A 25797-nucleotide genomic window follows, 5' to 3' on the forward strand; every position below is an offset into this window, starting at 1 on the left:
AGGTCATCAAGTGAAAGAAACTCTGCCCATTTGTTTCCGCCTCCGCCGGGAATCGATCCCCGGACTCTAGGATTACGAATCCCGAGCGCTGTCCACTCAGCCGTGTGTGTGTATTCACCTAGTTGTGCTTGCGGGGGTTGAGCTTTGCTCTTTCGGCCCGCCTCTCAACTGTCAATCAACTGTTACTAACTGCTATTTTTCACCCCCCCCCACACCCCCACCCCCAGGAAGCATCTTCGTAACAGCTGTCTAACTCCCGGGTACCTATTTACTGCTAGGTAACAGGGGCATTCAGGGTAAAAGAAACTTTGCCCATTTGTTGCAGCCTGGTCCGGGAATCGAACCCGGGCCACAGAATTACGATTCTTGCGCGCTGTCTACTCAGCTACCAGACCTAGATAGTGTGTGTGCTCACCTATTTGTACTCACCTATTTGTGCTTGCGGGGGTTGAGCTTTTTCTCTTTGGTCCCGCCTCTCAACTATCAATCAACTGGTGTACAGATTCCCGAGCCTACTGAGCTCTATATGTGTGTGTGTGTGTGTGTGTGCGTATGTGTGTGTGTGTAGGGGGAGAGAGAGATAGGGTGGGAACGGCTTGTGTGGGGGATGCCGTAAGTGTTGCAAAATAGATATCCCGGCTGCCAACACTTGCCGCGGGCGGGCGGGGGGAGGGGCAGGAGAGGGTGGCGGGGACAAAATGCGTTGGCTGGTGGCGGAAGCACAGCTGCGAGAGGAACTATTGATCTGGTCGAGGCACAGCGTGTCAACCCAACTAAATCACCTGGGAATTATCTACTCCGAAGCTGGCTGGGTAAACCTGTATAGACTCATGCCATGAACCCTCCACTCCTGCGGGGTTCAGAGTATACTCCAAGGTTGTGTGTGCAATGTTCTTCATGTCTAAACCATGTAAGTTGCAACGAGATATTTATAAGCGGTGGTGTCAAATACTAAGGTGCATCGCAGTGATTTTGCAAATGAAAGTGCATTTTACAGAATTAAAATATAGACAATATATTTTCGCATATTCTGAAATTTCATAAGGGTCTGGAGGCAACGCAATTTCTGATTGTTAAAGTTGGTGGAGTGCGGTCAGGTAACGCGGCACCACCGCGCTCGGTCACGTGGGCCCTTGTGTGTGTGTGTGTGTGAGTGCTGCTATGGCGACGCCGACGGTTTGATACACCTCCTGCGATTGGCTGAAACCCTAGTGGGTCCAGTACGCCCCTTCACATTGGTTAATATTACCTGACCTCCACCCCTATTCCCCACTTGGTGGCGTCACAGTGGGAGACTCACCACTCTACCACAGTGGGAGACTCACCACTTTGGGATGGACGGTAGAGCAACGTTCTTGCTTTCTGCAGGTCGGTGTTCAATCCCCGACCGTTCAAGTGGTTGGGCACCATTTCTTTTACCCATCCCATCCCATATCTTTATCCTGATATCCTCCCAGTGCAATATAGTCGTGGTGGCTTGGCGCTTCTCCTCCCTCACCACTCCATCACAGTGGGAGACTCACCTCTCCATCACAGTTGAAGATACACATGTGATGGAGTGCAAAAAGATAAATGAATTTAGAAACAGTTCTATGAGATCACCCCTTTCCAAATTACTGTCCCCTTTTCCCATCCAAGAAAATGATTAAATAACAACCATTGCTTAGACAGGAAGAGAAGTACAATGACCTAAACCAAATTGCTGCATTTGGCAGGCAGCGAGCGCTCCCTTTCCCAGATTATTTACAGTGATGGCTCCTTGCACCAGTCCCATGTTGCAGCTGGAAATGCAATTGTTGTGACAGCGAGAGATGGTTCCTACTCCTATAAGTGTGGAGCGCGTATAAATAACTGGGCCTCCACTCTTCAAACAGAATGGGTTGCCATAATGCTTGCACTCCAGCGCGTATATGAGTCCAAACTTGGCATGCTAATTTTAAGTGACCCATTGTCATCCTTGACTGCCCTCAGCTCCCCAAGGCACAACTGCGACAAGCCTGTGTCTGAATCTAGACACATATATAATGAAATAATCAATGATGGAGTCAGAGTTTTTATCCTGTGGATTCCTTCCCATATTGATCTCCGAATGCATGATAGAACTGATGTGTTAGCCAAAACTTTTGGCTAACTCCCAAAATTCCTTCATAAAGAGGGAATTGATTACCATCTTGGATTGCCATTGAGCAGCCTGAGGGCAGTAATATTCCGGGAACATCAACAAAATATCGTAGACTTGAGACAAAGTGAAATTCACACCAGTTCATCTATCATCATTTTATTATGCAGGAAGAACCGCGCGTCTATGGGTCATCCAATAAGGTTAGCAGACTTCTAGATGTTACCACTGCTAGGCTTAGGCTCGGCTACAAGTACCTCTGGGAATTTGTAACATCTGCTGATGTAGATCTGACTAAATGTAAACTCTGTCAGCAGAACTATTCGGATACTTTGCGCCATTATATAATGGAATGTGAAAATATAGCGGAATTTAGAGATAACACCATCAATGGGGTCCAAGAAATGTGTAAGTACTTCATTCATAATGATGTACTGCCAGAAGTCTTAGCGAAGTACCCAAAATACGCTTACTGTAGGTAATTCATGCACATGATTGTAAAGCTGCCGCCAAGTTGGGTGGGTGTGGAGCAAAACTAGTAACCGACTCACCATAGATGTAAAGTGCCTTGTACAGTGACTATTGTGAGCCTCTTGTTTTAATTGCTTAGCTAAATGTATTTTGGGTTTCAGATCCCATATCCCATGGGATATGGGATCTGGGATCATATGGTACCTGGTTGATGGGGTTCTGGGAGTTCTTCTACTCCCCAAGCCCGGCCCGAGGCCAGGCTTGACTTGTGAGAGTTTGGTCCACCAGGCTGTTGCTTGGAGCGGCCCACAGGCCCACATACCCACCACAGCCCGGTTGGTCCGGCACTCCTTGGAGGAATAAATCTAGTTTCCTCTTGAAAATGTCCACGGTTGTTCCGGCAATATTTCTTATGCTTGCTGGGAGGACGTTGAACAACCGCGGACCTCTGATGTTTATACAGTGTTCTCTGATTGTGCCTATGCAAAGACTAAATGCATAGGCACAGAAATGGTTCAGGATGGGTTTCAGATCCTGAGCCCATTATGTGCCTCTGTAACCTTTTCCACCACCCCATACCCCACAATGAGTATGGGGTTCATTGGCGCTCACACGATGAGTATGGGTTCGACTACCGCTCACAAAATGGGAATGCGGGTTCACTACCACCCACCGGATAGGTTTGTGAAGGATAATACGTGAACTAAACTGCGTGCGTGCATCTAAGTCCAAACGGTGGTAGACTTTCAGAGCATTATGGAACCGCAATTTTGGCTGCCTGTTGAAGAGACGCTTCTTCACCCGGTTGGGGCCGGCGGGCCGGGTGGTCCTGGCCCAAATCAATGAGGTGTCCACGTGAGTTATGACGTCAGACTGGAACTTTGCTAGCCGTACCACGTGACTTATTAATGGAGGCTTTAAAATCCTGCTCATATTCCGTTGACTTTTCTAGACGTCTTCAAACACAAACAAATCACAACTCATGATTGACAGTTGTCAATGTAGTTTTTTTGTTGGAACTGAATCTAGGCGTCATAGGGAGTAGTGATTCCCTGAGTGGAGGAGTGGAGGCGGCGACGGTAGAGGTGGAGATGGTAGTGGCGATGGAGGCGGTGGAGGTGGTGCCGGTGGAGGTGACGGCGGTGGTGGTGGTAGTGGAGGCGGCGACGACGGAGGGGGTGGGGTGGAGACAGCGACGGTGGACGTAGGGGCAGTGGTGGGGGTGCAGGCGGCGACGGGTGCGGTTGTTGGGGTGGGGGCGGTGAAGGGGGAAAATTTGAGACAATTTTTGTGTGCATTGAACACTTAAAACCAGCTCATATAGCCACGTATGACCACGTGTGACCAACTGAAACAGAAGACTACTGGGGAGATGTTGTCAGCAAGTGTGGAGTACTCGTCTGGCGTTACAGTCACATTTAGTCTTCACCAACAACAGTAATTTGGAACAGAGTTTCCAAGAAGCGTATTATTTACTCAGATTGTAATCAGAAGCGCATTCAGCATCAGGCTAGGATGCCTCCCGCTAAGGCTGTGGTGCGGAAAGTCCCAGTCATTATCAAAAGTTTTTGAAGATCTAGCTGCGGCCTTAATAAACACCCTGTTAAACTCTGTACCGAGCAAACCCAACGTGCAAATCATTAGCTATGCTGATGATAAAATGATACACACCACTGGGTATGCTAACACGCAGAACACTCTTAACTCTATTAGACTCATGTTAGGACCTAGCTTTAGTCATCTCAGCAGAAATGGCAAAGATACTAAATCGGCGCCCACCCAGGCAGGGAGGACCTGTTCACAGATTCAAATAACTTGGCCTTGAAGTACTGACTCTGTCGTCAGCATAAAGAGAGAGGCTAAGAGCTCTCAAGGTTGTTGTATGTTATCACTCAGCCTATGGTACAGCTCTTTAGTGGATTATGCTGCACCTCTGCTTGCTTTGATGCCTGAAAGAAAGCTTAACTAAACTAAACCTTTCTCCGGCAGGCTAGAGAATATGGGATGCGTGTCAAGGAGACATGGTAGTTCCCGTTCATGCAGTCATAGGTCAAAGACAAAGGTCATGAGGTCATAATTACAATAGAATTTCAATGTTTAATTGCATTACAAGAAACACGAAGGAGGAAGGGGGTTTCTCTGCGTGTTTTTTTCTCTTCTACTAATTCTGCATTATTAGTTTTTTCATCTGTATGTTTCTCTACACGTAAGAAATATTATTGTCCAGCATCATGAATGTTGGCGGTGGGGGTAACGATGTTCACTGGGGACTAGACATCTCTTGATATTGTATGTTCCGAGGCCTAAACCTCGACTAGATGAAATAGTTGACAACATAACCGAATGGATTCAGGCATGGGGTTTCATGAGGCCATGAAGACTCTCCCATGCTTTTTGTTGCGTGGTGGTACAGTGGTACAGCACTCAGCTTTGTATCACGCGGGCGGAGGTCACGGCACTGTGCACGTTTCCTGGACGTCATGGGTTCGAATCCTGGCCGGGTCATATAGTACATGACCCCTCATGTCTGGTGTTGACAACGGCTGTAAAACGGCCGAAACGTTCATCTTCCTTTCCAATTTCTTTGTGGATTTTTCGCATACAAATGATCAGTGTTTCGTGATCGTCAATTGCATATATATATATATATATATATATATATATATATATATATATATATATATATATATTATATATATATATATATATATATATATATATATATATATTTTATATATATATATATATATATTATATATATATATATATATTATATATATATATATATATTAATATATATATATATATATATATATATATATATATATATATATATATATATATATATATTTTTTTTTTTTTTTTGAAAGAACGTATATGTCATATATAGATACTGTCCTAAAATTGGCTCCCTCTCACTTTGCACCCTCAAGATACCGTAAACTTGAGGGTTGGACATTATTCACTTGAGATAGTAAGTGGGGGAGCTTGTACATGTTGTTATGGTGGTATGTTCACTCGCAGGATGAGTGACGCTGGCAAATAAATTCGCCATTTCGGGCCAAAAATGAAATGAGGATTGAGAGGCGATACAAAAGTTGCCACAACATTACCCTCCCTCCCTGAGGCCGCTAGAACTCTCCCCTCCGAGGTCACCAAACCCCCTCACATGTGATGGTCAGGCGTCAACTTCCGCCAAAGTTGTTATCCATATAAGTTCTTCGTCTAGGAAGCACAGGCTGGAACCAGGGAATTACGAATAGGTAAGTATATATATATATATTTGCAGTTGTAATCCTCGATATTAATAGCTCGTACGTGTGACTTTATGGCAGAAGAAATCTATAATTCATTGAATTGCAAATCAAATTTGATGTTTACGTTAGCGATCATTCTGTTTTACCACCGCGGAGCGTTCACAGCCTCGTGCGCCGTGAGGCTACTATAGCTCAGCCTTATTGGTCGAGGAGGCGCAGAGGGCAGGCCACAATAGTCATGTTTCCCAGCAGGTGTAGGCGCGTGTGCCACGTCTCAGTAACTCAGTAACACTTGCTGTTATTTACACTTTGTAACTATTAAGTTATGATTATGAATAATTATAATAAGTGTTGATAATGGTCCAAGACGTACCGAAACGTCAACGTTTCTTGATGTATGGTTTGGTTATCTTATCTTCAGTCACGTTTATTGTGACTCAGCGTCTGCATTTTTATATTACATTACATAGTGTTCCGTTTTACTTTTTTTTGTGTGATTTGGCACGACATATAGGTTATCTAGGGGAATTATTTAGGTTTAATTGTTACTTGCGTATTCTTGTTTATCTAATTATAATAATAATTCATTGTGTCAGGGGACAGGCAGCCATTATATACATACAGTATATGTTAGGCTTATATCGAGTTCCTCCCCCCCCCCCAGGGTGAATTACTGACCCCGTCCTTCCAGGATACAACCCCACATCAAGCTGACTAACTCTAGGGGTACCTATTTACTGCTAGGTGAACAGAGACATTGCGTGATAGAAAACGCACCCAAACATTTCTGTACCGCCAGGGATTCGAACCTGGAATTCTCGAATGTGAGTCGAGAATGAACCCGACTGTACTCAGCCCGTCCTCATAAAGAAAGGCCAAAGTCCTTTGGCCTTTCATTCCATGCACCCGCCATCAAACCCCCATGTTTATGAATGAAAACGGTTTACAACTTTTTTTTTCGCCAACGGAACCTAAACACCTAACCTAACCTAACCAACGGATAAATATGCACAATATGCTAATATAAAATAATATTCATTTATATTTGAGAAATTCCTATATTGAATGAACAACATGTTAAAATTGATGAATGTGTATATATTATATATATATATATGAGAGAGAGAGAGAGAGAGAGAGAGAGAGAGAGAGAGAGAGAGAGAGAGAAGAGAGAGAGAGAGAGAGAGAGAGAGAGAGAGAGAGAGAGAGAGAGAGAGAGAGAGAGAGAGAGAGAGAGAGAGAGAGAGAGAGAGAGAGAGAGAGAGAGAGAGAGAGAGAGAGAGAGAGAGAGAGAGAGAGAGAGAGAGAGCCGAAATTAACTACTGTATATAAATGCAGCATCAAGATCATTTATAACAGAAACTGGTAAGAGCGTCAGTGATAGTTTATGAGCATCACTTAATACTAATAATAATTAATAATAATAATAATTGATTAGAAGAATATTGTGAGATTACATAATATTGGTATTTTTTCATTCATGCCAAACCGCCAACGCGCCTAACGTTTCGGGCAGTTTGAGAGAAAACGGTGCCATTCCAGAGATTGCGGATGAGAGCTATACATAGCACCTTGAGAATATATATTAAGATTTGCACACATCAAGTTCGAGATAAGGGAAGGAGTGGTTATACCCGACAGTATTTACCCAATAGGAGTGGTGAGACTGGGGTGGTTGGGAAATGACATGTACTTTGGAAGGGTTGAAGAGAGAGAGGAAATTAGAAGGCGGGGAGGGGGGGGGGGGCATCGAGGCACCGGGAGGAGCACATGGCTTCCTCAGGAAGAGGCTCGTACGTCTGACAGCGCTGACCGGAACGTGTATTCCGCCGCATGCCTCATGTACGACGATCTCGACCTGGCAGTGACAGCGGGACGCCAGCCACGTGATTACGCACATGTTCACCCATGCTCCCTCCCACTTACACACATGTTCACCCATGCTCCCTCCCACTTACACACATGTTCACCCATGCTCCCTCCCACTTACACACATGTTCACCCATGCTCCCTCCCACTTACACACATGTTCACCCATGCTCCCTCCCACTTACACACATGTTCATCCATGCTCCCCCTATACTACATATTATAATATATAAAATATATATAGTATAATATATTATATTATAATATACCTTTATGAATGCTGCACCCTTACAGAGTACAACCTTAGGGGAAAGGCAAAGCATAGGAGACCTGATAACAACATACAAGATACTGAGAGGAAGGGAAGTGAAGATAGTAATGAAGATACTATCAGGAGAAAGCGCTAAGCCATTATGCCTATATAGCACTTTGAAGGAGTCAGGATAAGGATTTGGGATGGGACGGGGAAGGGGGAGGTTGGGGAAGGAATGGTGCCCAACCACTTGGACGGTCGGGGATTGAACACCGCCCTGTAAGAAGCGAAACTGTCGCTCTACCGTCCAAGTGATACTGTGTGGAATTCACAAGATGAATAAGGACAACCTCTTTAAATTGAGAGAAAGTAAGGCAAGAGGGCACAAGTGGAAGATGGAGACAAATGAGCCGGATACGGCAAATGGGCTGTAGGGAAATTATCGTACCTTGCACGGGGAGACCCCTCACCAGTCCCCACACGACCCCTCACCAGTCACCACACGACCCCTTCACCAGTCACCACACGACCCCTCACCAGTCACCAGTCACCACACGACCCCCTCACCAGTCACCACACGACCCGTCAACAGTCACCACACGACCCCTCACCAGTCACCAGTCCCCAGCCACACCCCCTCACGCCTCCCCGGCCAGTTCATCGCCCCCCCCCTCCCCCGCCCGTTCAAGCACAGGGCTGGCCACGTGACCGGTAATAAGAGACGCTACGTCGCAGACCTTACCTGCGTGTGCTTCCCTGTGTCTGCTGGTGAGGCTCCAGGTCGTGGGGAGGGGCCCTAGGTCCTGGGGAGTGGCTCCAGGTCCTGGGGGGAGGCTCCAGGTCCTGGGGAGGGGCCCCATGTCCTGGGGAGTGGCTCCAGGTCCTGGGGAGTGGCTCCAGGTCCTGAGGAGGGGCCCCAGGTCCTGGGGACAGTTTCTAGGTCCTGGGGAGGGGCTCCAGGTCCTGGGGAGGGACTCCAGGTCCTGGGGAGGGGCTCCAGGTCCTGGGGAGGGACTCCAGGTCCTGGGGAGGGACTCCAGGTCCTGGGGAGAGGCTCCAGGTCCTGGGGAGAGGCTCCAGGTCCTGGGGAGAGGCTCCAGGTCCTGGTGAGGGACTCCAGGTCTTTTGTTGCATATCAACTATCTGTGCTTTCAACAGCTTTATCTAAATGTCTGAATGTCGTTATCCACAACTGCTTCTAACTCATTCCACTAATAACCTGAGCAGTCTTCACGGTCGATGGTCCGGACTTTAATTTGTTCGGGATTACCTTCGGATAATGATGCAAACAATATTATAAATATAATTTGAGAAGGTATTTGAATCCCAGACCTTTCTAGCGAGAGGTCGAGTAGTTATCCACTCTGCCAAGAAATCTCTCATGAGGAATATTGCAGCATATGGGCCCTCGGTAACTTCCCAGTGTGCCCGTACGTTCAGAACAGAAGGAAGGGATAACGGGAAGGAGGAAGGGAGGGAGAATGGAAGGGAAGGAGAACTGACTGACAGAGCCAGATAAACAGTCAGAGATCTGGGCATCGCAGGATACCCCGTCTTTCTATAAAAGAGAAAGTCCGTTTGTTTGTTTGTCTGGGCCAAGGTTGGAAGCCAGAGTCTTGGGGACAGCTTTGTGCATCGCTGCCTTGTGGTTGGAGAGTCTTAGACAACCTCTCAGGGTGGTCGGGCCCTGTGGCTTCCTTGACCAAACGACACATCAGAAAATTAAAAAACGACGACGTTTCGGTCCGTTCTGGACCATTATCACTTGATAATGGTCCAGGACGGACCGAAACTTCGTTTCTTCATTTTGATTTCGCTTCACGGAATTGGTGGAAATGAAATGTGTAACTAAAAGTACGTAGAGTTCAGCATTCACTTAAATATAAGTGTACTGACATGCAAAAGAAATGTTCAGATAACAGAATTGCGTTCTGTTTACTACCTTTTCATTACAGTGATATCGATAGCGTGTGGTGAAAATGGTTACAGTGATAGGGGTAGGGGAGTACGCCGAGAGCTTGTGTGGGTGGAGATGGGTTAGGTGTGAAGATGCTTACAGTGATGAGGCGAAATGGGGAATGGGAGGAGGGGGGTGACAGAGAGGGTGCATGTTGGAAGAGATTGGGAGAATGTGTGTGTGTGGGGGAAGATAGAGAGTGGGTAGTGTCGGGGGGTGACCTTGGAGGGTGTGTTGGAGACGCCTGGACACAGGGCCAACCCGGGCACCGCTGGATCTAGTAAACTAATAAAATAAAAAACATTTCCTTCTTGATTAATCGAAAATATTCATTATGGCAAGAGAATATGAATGAATATGTGGAAATTATTAAATTATCATTAACACCGCATCGGTTCGAATCCTCTTCACGGCTCCTACGGTTTTTCTCATTAGCAACTACAATAATTATATTTGTCAGGAAATGCAGTTCATGTTTGCTTAATGTCTTGTCTCTGATCGTTGTGGCACCTTCCCACCGCCGTCCACTGTGGCTCTTGGGTGCAGGAGAGGCAAATTATAATTATATATATATATCTGGACTAAGAAAATGGCATGTATTAGGCCTAAGATTGCTTATTTAGCCTAAAACAGGAATGTCATGTGGTATAGTTACAGTTTCAATTTTTGTCCTGTCATTTGGAATATTCAAATAGTTCAAAACGTGACCTTTGGTTACAACAGTCCAGGGGCCAGATTCACGAAAGCACTTACGCAAACACTTACGAACCTGTACATCTTTTCTCAATCTTTGAGGGTTTTGTTTCCAATTATTAAACAGTTAATGAGCTCCGAAGCACCAGGAGGCTGTTTATAACAATAACAACAGTTGATTGGCAAGTTTTCATGCTTGTACACTGTTTAATAAATGTAACTAAAGCCGTCAAAGATTGAGGAAAGATGTACACGTTCGTAAGTGTTTGCGCAAGTGCTTTCGTGAATCTGGCCCCTGGCAGTTTTGTTGTGCGACCAATAGTTGCGTAAGTACTCTGATTTTTTAGGATGGATTGTGTAACTTGCTTTGATTGATGTCGTTTTTATATTATCCTCTGCAACCTTTTCCACTACCACTCAAGGGATGGGTAAGGTATCAAATACCACTCCAGGGACTGGTAAGTAAGCCACTATAACTCTTAAGATAGTAAGTAATTATAAGAAGAAGGCGCCAAGCCGGGGAGACTGTAGCACCATCAAACTTGCAGGATGTTCAGAAGGCGCTAGATATCATAGAGGATCCTAATACGAGAACAAAAGCGCATAAGGCGAGCGATATCAAAGGTACCTGATTCACCAAAGATTTTATCGAGGGACAAATGATCGCGAGGCACTCATATGATAGTTACAGGATTCACTACCACTCACATGATATGAAAGGCGTCCACTGCCACTCACATGATGGGAATGGCGTCCACTGCCACTCATATGATGGGAATGGCGTCCACTACCACTCACATGATGGGAATGGCGTCCACTACCACTCACATGATGGGAATGGCGTCCACTACCACTCACATGATGGGAATGGGGTTCATAATAAATGCTCTAAACTGAGCAACCTTTCGCATCTTTCAGGAATAAGCTTTGGCACCTGTGACAGCCACCTGACTTTAAATAAAAATATATAATCTTGGTGCAGTACGAAAGTTTTCCCAGTGGGTGCTGCCAGGGTGATCAGTGGGGTCCGGGTCGGACGTGGGGGAGTGTCAGTCTGCAGCACAGCATCTCCCGAGGATGTTGTTAGAGAAGTTACTTGCCAGCGAATATTGTATAATCAACAGGTGATGCAAATAATTCTTGCCTTTAAATAACAGTATATAAAATATACGAATAACTTTTAAAGAAAATATTTTTGACAGTGAACATTTGTTGAATAAAGTCAATGGGTAAACTAGCATATAATATCTAGATATATTGTAGAAAAATCTAATTTCTACATACCGACTTACCTTAGCAATTATAGTGAAAATAAATATTGAAGGCTGTGTATGAATAGGAAGAATTATTCATCATTAATGTATATTACATGCTACAATGATAAATTCGATTAATTGGTGAGTGACAAGCACCTTGGGAAGATTCACCAGGCTAAAAGAGGCCCGACTACTGATAAGAGGCGAGGAAGGAGGTGATGACCAAGCTGCCCCAGGCCTCCAGGATGGGTGTGGGAGTACATGAAACAGTTGATGTATACTCCACCAGCCTCTGTGACGTCCACCCCGTCGCCAGCAAGGTAATCCCACCCGGCGCCACCATCACTTACACTCACTTGTTGCATGAACCCTGTGTGTGTATCGTGAAGCGTTTGGTTACTCCTAAAATAACAGGGCCCTGTTCTGAAGCAAATTACAAGTGATTCATCCAGTTGTAGGTCCCGTGGAAGGTGGCAGGTTTTGCCCAGTACCTCTTGTGTGCCCCGCCACTACCCCTTGCACCTGTTGCATTATAATTTAACTTTCTTGACGTTCGAATTCTTCTTTGAATGTTGCCTGAAAGTTATGAAAGGAGGGAGCGTCTCTACCCGTATAGTTAGTGTGATTATCAGGCCAGTCAATGTATGATTACTGTTTGAAGACATTACATGATCAGATTGTCCTTATCTGCGGGTCGCTGAAGGTCTCCTACACTGGTATATATTCAGTAATTGCTGAGAGCGGCTTCGTTACTTTCCAGTTATTATCTACTTAATTGTAAAATATGTAGTGATGTTCATTGAGTGCGCGGACTGTCGCGGTGTGGTTAAGTATATTTTATTTTAGGGTGACGGTGAATTAATGTTGGATATATTTTGCTAACACGTGGTGAAGTGTACATTTAATACATTGTAATCTTAAATTAACAATAATTAGTTTTGTCGGGGACAGGCAGCCTGTGTGTGTGTGTACTCACCTAGTTGTGGTTGAGCTCTGGCTCTTTGGTCCCGCCTCTCAACTGTCAATCAACTGGTGTCTAGATTCCAAAAGCCTACTGGGCTCTTATTATATCTACATTTTAAACTGTGTATGGAGGCTGCCTCCACCACATCACTACCTAATGCATTCCATCTGTTAAGTACTCTGACACTGACAAAGTTTTTTCTAACGTCCCTGTGGCTCATTTGGGTACTCGGTTTCCATCTGTGTCCCCTTGTTTGCGTACCAGCCGTGTTAAACAGTTTATCTTTATCTACCCTGTCGATTGATGATAATTTTGTAGGTAGTAATCATGTTTCCCTTAATTCGTCTGTCTTCCAGTGTCGTGAAGTTCAGCTCCAGTAATCTTTCCTCATACCTCATTCCTCTCAGCGAAGAGACTAGCCTGGTGGCATACCTCTGAACATTTTCCAATTTCGTTTTGTGTTTGACTATAGAATGGACTCCACGCTGGAGCCGCATATTCCAGTATTGGTCCGACATATGAGGTATACAAGGTTCTGAATGATCCTTACACAAGTTTCTGAAGGCAATTCTAATGTTCACCAGCCTTGCATATGCCGCTGATGTTATCCTTTTTATGTGGGCTTCAGGGGACAGGTTTGGTGTGATATCAATCCCCCATCCAATTTGGTGTGATATTAATGTCGGTGGACAGGAAGTCAGAGTGTATTCAAAAACGTTTGGTTTTTATTAAGGTCCCCCCGCCCTCCCTCCCCCCTCTGGCCGAATTACTGACCCCGCCCAGGCTGCAACCCCACAACAAGCTGACTAACTCCTGAATACTTACTCAAAGCTACGTGAACAGTGGCATTAGGCGAGATGAACTTTGCCCAACCATTTCTGTCCCCACACGGAATTCAAACCTGAAATTCTCGATTGTGTGTCGAGCATGAACCCGACTACTACCGCGACTTTTTGGAGCATCCAACCACTTGGGGTGGACGGTAGAGCGACGGTCTCATGTCATGCAGGTCGACATTCAATCCCCGACAGTCCAAGTGGTTGGGCACCATTCCTTCCCCCCCCATCCTATTCCAGTTCGTTATCCTGACCTCATCCCAGCGCTATATAGTCGTAATGGCTTGGCACTCTCTCCTGATAGTTCCCTTTCCTTCCAGCCTACACAACAATATCGTATGGGGTAGTGTGTCAAAAGCTTTCCGAGTCCTAGAAAATGCTCTGCCCATCCTTCTCTTTCTTGCTTAATGCTGGTTGCTTGGTCATAGAATTATATTAAACCTGTGAGACACGACTTGCCTTCCGGGAACCCATGCTGGTGACATGTTACAAAGTCCTTTCTCTCCACATGTACTACCAGGCTTTTTCTTGTGATCTTTTCTATCACCCTGTATGGTATATAAGTTAAGGACACCAGCCTGTAGTTTAGGGCCTCCTGCCTATCCCCTCCTTTTTTGTGGATTGGGACTACATTAGCTGTCTTCCAGCTCTCTGGTAGGTCTCATGTTTCCAGTGACTTGTTATAGACTAAAGATAGTGGCATGCAAAGTGCTTCTGCCCCCTCTTTTAGCATCCATGGTGAGATTCCATCAGGTCCAACAGCCTTAGTTACTTCTAGATCAAGCAGATACCTCATAATTTCATCTCTGGTCATTTTAATATTTTCCAAGTCTGCTTGGTTTATTGCCACTCTTCTTAGTTCAGGAACTTCCTTTTGCTCTATTATGAAGACCTCCTGGAATCTCTTGTTGAGTTCTTCATGCACCTCTTTGTCATTATCTGTGTACCCATCCTCTCCCTTTTTTAGTTTCATCGCCTGTTCTTTCACTGTTGTTTTCCCTCCTGATATGACTGTATAGCAGTTTTGGTTGGGTCTTGGCTTTATTTGCTATGTCACTTTCAAACTGCCTCTCTGCTTCTCTCCTCACACTGAGGTACCCATTTCTGGCCCTCTGGTATCTCTCTCTGCTTTCTGGTGTCCTGATATTTCTGTAGTTTCTCCATCTCCTTGTGCTTAACTGCCTCGTTTCCGTACATGCCTGAGTGAACCACAGATTCCCCGTTTACTTTTTTCTTTTTTTCTTTCTGGGCCGCGATAAACCTGTTTTTCTGCCTTATGACACTTCTTGATGTAGTCCATCATGCTTTGTACAGACTTTCCACCGAATTCTGTCTCCCATGGTATCCCTGTTTGAAATTTTCTAATCTCATCATAGTTCCCCCTCAGTATTCTAGCCTGTTACTTTTTGGCCCATTCCTTGGATGGGTTAATCCTACTTCCATCAGATACAGTACTCAAATGTTAGGACACTGTGGTCACTCATGCCTATGGGGGGGGGGGGGTTCTGCTTTGACTTCTCTCATGTCTGACTCGTTCAGGGTGAATATCAGATCAAGTCTTGCTGGGTCATCAATTCCTCTCATTCTTGTGGGCCCCTTGACATGTTGGCATAGAAAGTTTAATGTCACCACGTCTAATAGTTTAGCTCTCCATGTTTCTGTCCCTCTGTGTGGTTCTTTATTTTCCATCCACAACTTTAAGACCAGACTCGATAATGCATTTGAATGTCAGAATAGTTAAATTATAATGCAATACTGTAGATACAACAAGGCTAGTAGGCGGGGCATAAAAAGCTCAAATTCACTCGCTCATAAACACTGATAAGTAAGTCCCCTAAATATGCAGGTGGCCTTGGACACAAGTCAGCACTTCTCATTTTCCCTCTGACCACAAAACACAGCTGGGGCTGGTACCTTGTAGTTGACTCATTACTACACCCAGTTGGCCTCTTGCTCTCTCTTGTAATTATAACTCCTATATCAAGCCAGAGTAAATAATTTCAAATACAGTACATGTATAGTACATACAGTAGTGTTACCGTAAGGTATTAGATGAGCTGTGGCAGTGTGAGCTATTATCCTAGCCTGGAAACAAGTCATAATTCATTGGTTTCTGTATCCTCAAAAATGGTTAGAAAAATACATAAGGCTAATTAGAAAATAACTGAGATACAGTACTGTATTAGCAATCATGTTAGTTTTAATGCACCACACTGCATTAACTAGCACACTTAATTAGCATAGTGTGCTAGTTAAAATGTATGTAGATATTACTATCCATATTAAATATAGTGTATCTAAGAAGTTTGTCTGCAATAGCTCCTAAAATATTTTACAATGTTCCACAATGTTTTACAATGTTTTGCATATACTGTAATTTTTTCCTGTACGTTTCCCAACTATCTACTATTTCTTTGCAGCATGGCATCAAGAGGCATTTTTCCGAGCTGTTCCCAAACTGCCCATCTCCACGTAACCCTGAGATACCTCAGGATTCCAGAAGCCCAGAAAAAAGGAAAACTGCCCATGCTCCATTATCAGATTCCAGCTCTGACTCAGAGCAAGACGAAATAGCAAAAAGAATGTGCTTAGGGAGTCGTGTGTTACCAGATACAGATACTGAAACCACAACCAGCATTAAGGAATCCTGTGCCTCGAGACGAAGACGGTTCATGAGAACAGCTGAGGTTTGCACATTATTTTACTTACCATTGTTTCAGTGCAAATATGTTGTGCGATAGATTAGAATTAATGTCATGACATTTGAAAGTTTAAAGTCACACACATCATAAAAAAAGATCAGGTATAGAGCCATCTTTGTGTTGATTGTTTTTGCTCAATCTATTTACTAGTGTCAGAGGCTCATTCAATAACTAATATTTTATGTATGCCTGTCTGTCTCTTATTCTTCATTCCTTCCCCAACAGGCTTTGAGACAGTCTGGTTTGTTGGATATTACTATGAAGACTGCAGAATTGTTACGAAAAAATCAAAAACTACAACGAGAAATTGAGAATCTACAAAAGGAAACAAGATCATTTGTTTTGTCCGTTCTCTCAAATCCAGAAAACAGACATATACTTGATAATATTCACTCTGGCGTTCAGTTATATGAGGTATGTGTGATTTCATATATGTATGTCAATTCCTGTACTGTACATACTGTATAATGAAAAATCTTGATAATTATCAAATCTGTCAAGATACCTTAAAGAGTTGAGATAACTTAAATCTGTAGTCAAATCATTTACAGTACAGAAAGAATTTAAAATTTTAAACTTTTATGATTAATAGGGTTGAAATACCTGTTCAGAATGGCAATTTTTTTTTTTTTACAAGTAGAGTGGATTGTGTACAAAATTTGATGTAAATACATTCATACTTTTACAGTGGATAATTACAAACTATTTAACATAGATTAAGTGATAAATTAGGTATATAATTCCTGTTGTCAGTAACAGGAAGCCTGTACAGTGGACCCTTGGTTTACAAATTTAATTTGTTCCAAGAGACAGGTTGTACACAAAAAAATTTCCCATAAGAAATATGACGGTGAGGAGGGGAAGAGGAGGAGAGATGTTAGTTTTTGGAAGGAAAATCCCCTTTCATTATAACATAAGGCAGTGATGCCATTTCTGGGGTACTCTCTCCTCTGTTTTGCAGGCATTCCATTAAGACCTGGTTGTGGCTCACTGTTTGCTTGTCTTACTAAGAATCTGTCTAAAGACACATGTTTTTCCCTACATTTTTGCACTTGTCTGTAGTAAGACATTAAATTGTCATTAAAAAGGTTAATGCAATGGTATAGCAGCGGCCTGCTATAGCTTTATCTGGGCGAGTTTTTCAGCAAAACTTTGCAGTTCTTTCCATACAGCACACATTTTCTTAATGAGGAAGGGACATCCTATACTGCCTTTACTCACAACTATTTTCATAGGTTGAACCTGTGAATCTACTCACAACCTAAGAAAATAATTGTGAGGATGATGACAGAAAAAACAAGAGATCATTCATAGTGAAACAATGTGATGTCTCACTACAGACAAGTGTTAAAATGAAGGGAAAAACAAGTGTCTATAGACAGATTCTTAGTAAGACAAGCAAGCAGTGAGCCACAACCAGGTCCTAGTGATATACCTGTATAACATAAGAGAGAGTACCCCAGAAATGTCATCACTGCTGTTAAATGGAAGGGGATTCCCATCCAAACACTAACACCTCTTCTCCTCCTTTCCTCGCTGTCTACCATACATCAACAAGAGTCCTCAATAAAGGTAAGATATACTTGTACATGTTGTAGTACAAAATGTTAGTAGTAGTATGTGTAAAATGTATTTTTAAGTTAATATCTTTAAGGGTGTGCATTGAATTACAGTACACTAATTCAGTTTACATTATTTCTTACGGGAAAATTTGTTTCGGTTTTCGAACCATCTTTGGGAATGGATTAAATTAAAAAATGGAGGTACCACTGTATAAAGGAATTCATAAACTTTCAATATGAAAAAACAAGATGTTTATAACATTTTTGGAACAGTTCGAGCAATTCTGAAGGAAGTTTTCAAATAAAAAATTATTAGGTGATTTGTGTTGCAGGTTGTTGTCCCGGGCTCACAGCGCATCATGTCAGTCTCCACCCACCCTGCTGATGTGAACATGAATTCGACTTCTTTGACCTTATCAAATGATATGTCTAATGATAGCATATCATCTCATAGTAATGTGTCATCAACATCGCCACCATCACCTACTGTTTCAAGCTCATCTGACACTGCATCCTTTTCTGATATCGAGTTATCAGAAGAGGAGAATTTGTCCCCACCAAACATTTTTCCAAACTCTGGGCATTAGTCTGACATTTTCAAGATCATTATGAATATAGAGAATGTAATACAATAAATGATTACCAGTTGCTTATTACCAAGTACAGTAGTCTACAGTTGTCATTTAATAAAGTTGTTCAAAAAGTTATCGAGTTTTCTGAAAGACTGCTTATGTGGCATGTCAGTATTCGTGTCATCTTGACATAATTGCCATTGGTTGTCTTAAGCAGATTTGTTGTGTGAATCTTGAATGATAGAAAACACTTGAGAGTTTTACTATCATTGTGATATGTCTAATTGTGTACCTTAAGCTCATCTTATGAATGCAATGGACACAGCAATACACATCCTTCTTGGTCTTGGGGATTTAAAAATTGAGTACCAGGTTCCACTGTAATTTATTGAAAAACATGAAGAATAATGATTTAACATCATTTTTTTTATAGACATTTTCATCAGAACTGGATTTTTTTTAGTTAAATTTGAATTACCTATATAAAGTATATTAAGAACATGTTTGGTATGATCAAGCTAACATAAATGAGCGAGTGAACATGTATTTGAATCAGTATTTATCAACATTTCAATGGTATTTTTCAAAGAAAACAACATGTATATTAAACAAAATTACTGTTTTCATTATTCATACTAAGTGTTTTAAATTTTATAAACAAATCCATATGTAAATTATAAGGCAATATTACCTTCGATTCACAGATTTGCATGCAGTGAAGTTTTCCTTATAGCTCCTTGTTCTAAAATTTTTACAAAGTATATAACATTATACAGTATATTAATATTATATACCTTTTGATCATACATCATGCCATTGTATTCAGTGCAATGTAAATAAAAATCTTTCATAGTAAAATGTTAACCACGTTTAGTGTGGCTAACATAGCTTCAGAACAGAGCTGCACACAATAAGGCGTGTTACTGCCAAACTACAAGTCCTCTTGTATGTCTTTATCAATATTATTCCCATTGCAATGGTGTATTGTATATAGACAAATTTTGCTTGGGATCAATCAACGAAACTACCAATCCCTACATATAAAACTGATCATTATTATGTAAGATTTAACACCTGTATTGTACATTCTGCTGTGTCTGTGATCATGTTTAACATTGCATAAGGTGTAGAAAGGTCTATCTCTGGTGCTAAATGTGTGCTACTATTTTGTATTGAAAATATTTCCAAGATGTCTTGCACATTTCTTCAGATCTTGACATATTTTCATTAGTTCCTCTTAGGGAAAATTATTTAAATGTTAATAAAAACATTGTATTTTGATAGGAATACTTAAGCAGATATGAAGGGTTGTGCACTACTAATTTTATTTAAATTTGTAATGCAACAGGTAGCAGTTTCTCATTTTCAGTTATTTATTAATTCTACTAAGGATTGGAAGATTATCATCTAAATGGCTGTTGTACTGCCAAGAGATCTTGTGTTATTTTATGAAGCAGTAAACTGTTATGTTCTGTAGTTCCTCAATGGTTGGAAGGGAGCATGTGTACAACACCGTAGGTGCAAGATTTCATGTATTTTTTAATTAATCCATTTGAGAGAAGGTAACCATGCTTTTAATCATGCCTAGTATTTTTTTTTTTTATCTTCAATATGGAAATGTTACCATTTATGAATGTAGTTCATGAAACCTATAATTTCTTAATACAGTATAATACTAAAAACAAATGACCTAAAATTATTAAGTCATTCATATTTTTAAATTGATTAAGTAAATTACTGTGTATTTATTGACAAATTTGCATTCAATTTAAAGATTCTCTTACATCCCACTGAAGAATATTTACAAATTTATGTTCATAATACAGTAGTGTACTAACAAATATTCTTTTTTTTTGTAATAAGAAATTGGTTTTTTATGAAGTCATCCAAGAGTTTTCAGTAAGGTTCATATCAAAGTTAACAAAATAACGCAACCCACACGTATGAAAAAAAAAGTGATGACATTTATGCCTGACCTGGACCCATATCAAGCCATACATATACAGATGTATGTGTGTCCAAGACGTACAGGAAAAGAAGCCATTATAAGACCAGAGAGTAGGTAAGGAGGGAGAAGAGGCGAGGTGTAAAAGGAAAAAGTACTGTAAAGTTTAAAAAACATCTAAATGCAGCTTCCTGCATGAAGGTTGAAAGTAAACAAAGCAAGCAGAGAAGGATGGGCCAAAATATTGCCACTTTCCTTTCTTTTTATGTGGAGGTTGGGTTATTTTTTTCAGGCATGTTATTATGACTTATTCTCTGTAAAGTTAATCAGTTATGTATGTATTGCATTATTATTCTGAACAAGTTTGTTGATGCTGTATGTATATGAAATTACTTTTATAATATGAAAATAGGGCCAAATTGTCAAGAGCCTGTTTATTGTATAAAGACTAGTTCTGTCCTCTTTATTAAGTAGTATATCATTGATTTAGTTGTAAGCTAATTTATTTCCTACATTAATACATTAATTTAGTATTTAACAGTACCATAATAGCAACATGAACCTAATTTAAAAACATCTGTCATTGCTTAATATTACAACTAAATTTGGAACTTATTGCAATATAATGATAAAACAGTTGTGTATAATTTTATATATCAATCTACAGCCCCATGCCTTACTCTCTCCTGGTAGCCTCCAAGGCCATAGTAGAAGTTTTAACCAGGGGCTTTATAATCAAACAAACCTTTCACTCTTTCAAGTTCTCCAACTGCAACTCCCACTCTGTCATTCATATATTGTTCCAATCTTCACTTCTAAGATACTGTTTATCTTCTTCTACCAGATGATCCCTTTATTTTTTCCTTGTACACACTTGTAAAATATTTTGCAGTCATTCTACTAACACTTTCGTATCACCTCAGTGTATTTTATTTTATCGGCTCCATGTTTTATTCCCTCACCTCCTTCTCATTCATACCACATTCTTACACCAGCTTTTTTTCTTAAAAAAAACTAATTTCAAATATTAGTTCTCCTAAAATACATTCAAGATGATTGATAAGATCATCTAAATTGTAAACAATTGTTGTACATACCAAGTTTTCATAATGTTGTACATATCGTTCTCATATCTCATAATGGTCCACCTTATTGATGCTTTTGTCTTGTGGGATTTTTGCCTTACAAATATGTGACAAAATGCTATGCATTTATTACAAATTTAAAATGTTGCTGAATGATTTTAACATGGTAAGAGAAATTAATGACAAAGTTTTCTGCATAAAAATCAGTATTACCAGATTGAGGAAAATGCAGTACAATATACAGTATGTACTGTACTTAAGACCGTTGAACAATGAATTAGAAATTTGTAACACATATGATTGATTAGTGTATAACTGTTCATATCATTATGTTGGTAATTTAAAACAAACATTTTTTTTTAAATATGTGAAATTTCACTTGCAAGAAATTGAAATTTATTATAGTTTTATTGACAATTGCCAGGAATAAAGGCAGCACAGAGTGTATCATCTGTTTCCTAGTAGTGACAAGGTTTATATAGGAAGTCAGATACTCTTCATTTATCTTACATGTCAATATAGTTGTATACTTTCAACCAGTATTTTGATGAACTTCCTGCAAAATTACATGATAGCTAATTTTTTAAAATTTGTATAAATACAGTAGTGTTTTATACAGTAATGACACCTGTATACAACTAGTAACACATTTTGTATTTATTGTGTAAAAATAGGTTTGTTAAATACTGCATCTGAGATTTTTCTTAACTTAGATTCAATCAGATTTTTCGAGATAAAGTCTTGTAATCAGTTATAAAATAGCTTCTAATATATTTTATGTTGCAATCAAATAGTTTTATGTTTCTGTGATGATCGTGTTAGATGGTTTATATATGTGCTGTTTCACTTTAGTTTACGCAATGTGTGGAATAATTCAATACATACATATAATTTAAATAAAGTGATTCAGTACAGTACTCCATATAGGCCTACACTGTAATATGTACAGTACACCTATATTGCATCGTAAATCTGTTCCTGGCACAACTCACAGGAAATGTCATTCAACCCACTTCTTTGCTGCTATTCTGTCTGGTTATATCATCCAGAAATGCAGTACATTCAAACACAAGTGGGTTATTTTAGTTTATTTATTATGCACCACATACCTATCCAGTGGGTAGCAGTGGAAAATGTTATGGAAGCCCATAATTGGCTCAAGGACCTATGGAAAACACCAAATTGTGTAATCACATGACTACTGGCAATGTACACTATAACCTTATCGATAGTAAGCAATAAAAACATGATAGCTTAGATTCTTAAAAAAATTCTACTAATTCCATGACATCCATATACAAGATGTATTATAACCATACAGTATTTACATTATTTATATAAAAACCAGATGATAACTAAACATGTACTGTACTGTATTTGTAACTGCATTACCCAGGGGATCAACATATGATGATAAGTACGTAAACACTTTCGCATGCCCGGCAGGCCACCCACATTGCACCAGAAGGTAGGCTATGCATTACAGGTGAGCACACAACCCAATGTTCAACTCTTTCACTCACAATATTTATACTTAATAATAAGAATAAGCAAAAATTAATTAATGACGCCGAGAGCATCATCCCCCACTCTGCGTGTATAGTTTTTACGATGCCGAGAGCATCATCAGGACGCCAAATTGTTAAAAGGGTGAAGACCATGGACATTGCATGAAAACATTTTGTATGTGTGTATATATTATAATTATTTAATTATATAGTATACAGTATATTTAATTATATATTACTGTATATTGTGGAAGTTTCTATGAAGCTGTTTTGAAAGGATCCAAATTAAAAGTTTTCCGTTTTAAAACGTAAACTGTATACAATACTGTATATGAATTAAATTGCAGTAACATGCTTTATATTATGTGTCCATGTTCTTTCCAATATGCTGATGCTACTTGACCTTATATGCTTACTCTATTTTTCCCATTCAGCTTGTAAAATAGAAAGCATTTCATTACAGTTTGTTGCACTTTAGGAAAATATCCAGCACAAAGGAAGCGTTTTGTAATAGTTTAGACTAATGGTATAATGAAAGCTCAATTATCTGTGTTATGGCCACTACAAAAATGAAGATTCTCTGGTGCTGACTCCTGCCGCTTCCTTTCATAGTTTCCATAGTATAAAAACATTAGTGGGGGAACTTATAATCAGAATGATCCCTATATTTTTTTTTATTAGAATAGAAATTCTTCACTTTTGAACTATTGTATATAAACAACTATGCAAAGTTGTTTTGTAGGTGTGATTTATATGTTAATCTATAAAGTAAAATTGATTGTGATTGCATCATTAGTGTGTCCACAAGACATTCTTCAGTAGACAACTAGCATGCTATGTAGCACTTTGTTCATGAATATATTGTTCAATCTACATATACTGTATAGTGTAATGAACATATCATGAATACAGTACTGTATATGATTAAACATTATAAGATTGTTAAAATATCTTTGCTGCTCAGGAGGTGAAGAGCAGTCCCACATCTGCATGTCTATCATTCATTCATTTACATTTAGATTTGTTATTGTATAAAAGATAAGTTATGCTCAACTAGACAAAACTTTCATACTATTTGAAAGTATCTTTGATACTTTTTTTTACGGTTTATATTAATTTTAACAATATACATATAAGATCACTCTATTATGTATTTTATGCTGTTCTGCTGCCAGTGTCACATACTTGACATTGACAGTTTCTCAAAAAAGTAATGCTGACCCATAACAAAATATTCTGAAAGATGGTCTCTAAAAGCATATACTGTAACTAAATTCTTAAAGAAACTAAAATTGTACCTATTTGGTGAATATTGTATCATATGTTGTATATTATTGTTTTTATAGAAGAAAAAAGTTGCTTTTCTTACGTGTACAGTATAAATCATTTGTTATTGTTGCCCAAACACTGTAGCTGTCCAATTTTTTGTAATATATGAATGAATATTAATACACTTGAGTTTTATTTCACTTTCACTGTATCAAAGCCGTCAAAGATTTAGGAAAGATGTACACGTTCGTAAGTAATTGCGTTACTGCTTCGTGAATCCGGCCCCAGGATACGAACCCGGGACAAAGCGTTCGCGAAACGCCAGAATGGAATAGTTACTGTTATTTTAGCTGTATACTTGCAACTGTGTTTGATATCGGCATAAACTGAACATAATTGTATACGTACAAAGTGTTACGTACCTGAGTGGAGCTTCTTTGTCGTTTCACGGACGTATAGTGGTTCATGGAGTCCATACTTCAGTTGTTGGGGGCCCACCCGATCCTTCGGCCGTCGTCACCCCCTAAATCAACAACTTAACTCGTTGACACCCACTGTTTACCCGAATTTACCTGATTCAAGTGTACAACAAGTGTTGTTGATGCTGTTAAGTTCCTCTTTAGATGCTTAGTCACTACTATTGGCCGTTTTCCAACTTTTTCACAGCTATTGTCTCGTCAGTCTCATTTATTATTTCACTCACTAAGCTGAAAATGTCGTATTATATTCTATTCCATGTATTTTACATCACTAGTTGGTAAGTTTCGGTTCAGGCACTGATTCAAGTCACTCATATAGGATTCACATTCACTTAAAAAGTGATCCTCTTACTGCCACACGTAGAACACTACTAAGATCGTACGGTCTTTAGGCGTAACTTGGTAACTTCTGGGAAATACCACTGGACACTTATACTGGTAACAGGGGCCTTATTTCTGTGGTAAAACAGGAAAATACGGTCAAGCAACAATGTAGGAATGAGTGCAGGAGATACTTTTCACCCACAAGGTTATAAACCCTTGGAACTGCCTACCCGCCGAAGATGTAAATGCCAAGACTTGAATTTCAAAATCAAACTGGAAAAGATTATCAAGGCAATTGGAGGGACCTTAATTCGACAAGCCACCGGCTTCCTATCCTCGTCGAGGCCATTATAGTGTCAGTGGCCCTAAATAACCCACTCTTAAGCATATAATCCACCTAGATTATAATAATAATAATAATAATAATAATAATAATAATAATAATAATAACAATAATAATAATACCTAGAATTTGCTGGTATTTCAAGGTTTATATAAACAAATTGGCAAAATTTTGAAAGACCTGGGCAAGACCCCTATATAGTGACAATCCGGGCATTGGAAAGGGTTTATATATGTGTGTATATAAATTATTCGTTGATGATTAAGTGTCATATATACTAGTTTACCCGTTAACAAAATTCATTTTCTATGAAGATCAGTATGACGTCAGAAT

General features: G+C 40.3%; 1 protein-coding gene across 4 annotated transcripts; it reads left to right on the plus strand.

Annotated features, from left to right (window-relative positions):
• The first annotated feature begins 717 nt into the window (after nt 1-717).
• Nucleotides 718-24500, plus strand: Cipc (Clock interacting protein circadian). 4 transcript variants are annotated; one of them, XM_045755060.2, is made up of 5 exons: nt 761-910; nt 12022-12195; nt 16096-16362; nt 16603-16791; nt 18272-24500. In XM_045755060.2, the coding sequence occupies exons 2-5, from the start codon at nt 12094-12096 to the stop codon at nt 18524-18526; spliced, it is 813 nt and encodes a 270-aa protein (XP_045611016.1). In that variant the 5' UTR covers nt 761-910; nt 12022-12093; the 3' UTR covers nt 18527-24500. The 4 variants fall into 4 exon arrangements, with proteins under 4 accessions (XP_045611018.1, XP_045611016.1, XP_045611017.1 ...); XM_045755061.2 differs by having other exon boundaries at nt 763-910; nt 12041-12195; XM_045755062.2 differs by lacking the exon at nt 12022-12195 and having other exon boundaries at nt 718-910.
• Nucleotides 24501-25797: the final 1297 nt, after the last annotated feature.

The sequence above is a fragment of the Procambarus clarkii genome, chromosome 9 (assembly GCF_040958095.1).
Source record: "Procambarus clarkii isolate CNS0578487 chromosome 9, FALCON_Pclarkii_2.0, whole genome shotgun sequence".
Taxonomy (NCBI): Eukaryota; Metazoa; Arthropoda; class Malacostraca; order Decapoda; family Cambaridae; genus Procambarus; species Procambarus clarkii.

Bases quoted from the DNA above. Each gene is read 5' to 3' on its own strand.
- Cipc (XM_045755060.2), top strand. From the start codon at position 12,094: ATGACCAAGCTGCCCCAGGCCTCCAGGATGGGTGTGGGAGTACATGAA. The intron at 16,363-16,602 runs GTTTGCACATTA...CTTCCCCAACAG, and splicing joins GGTTCATGAGAACAGCTGAG to GCTTTGAGACAGTCTGGTTT. The intron at 16,792-18,271 runs GTATGTGTGATT...TTTGTGTTGCAG, and splicing joins CTGGCGTTCAGTTATATGAG to GTTGTTGTCCCGGGCTCACA.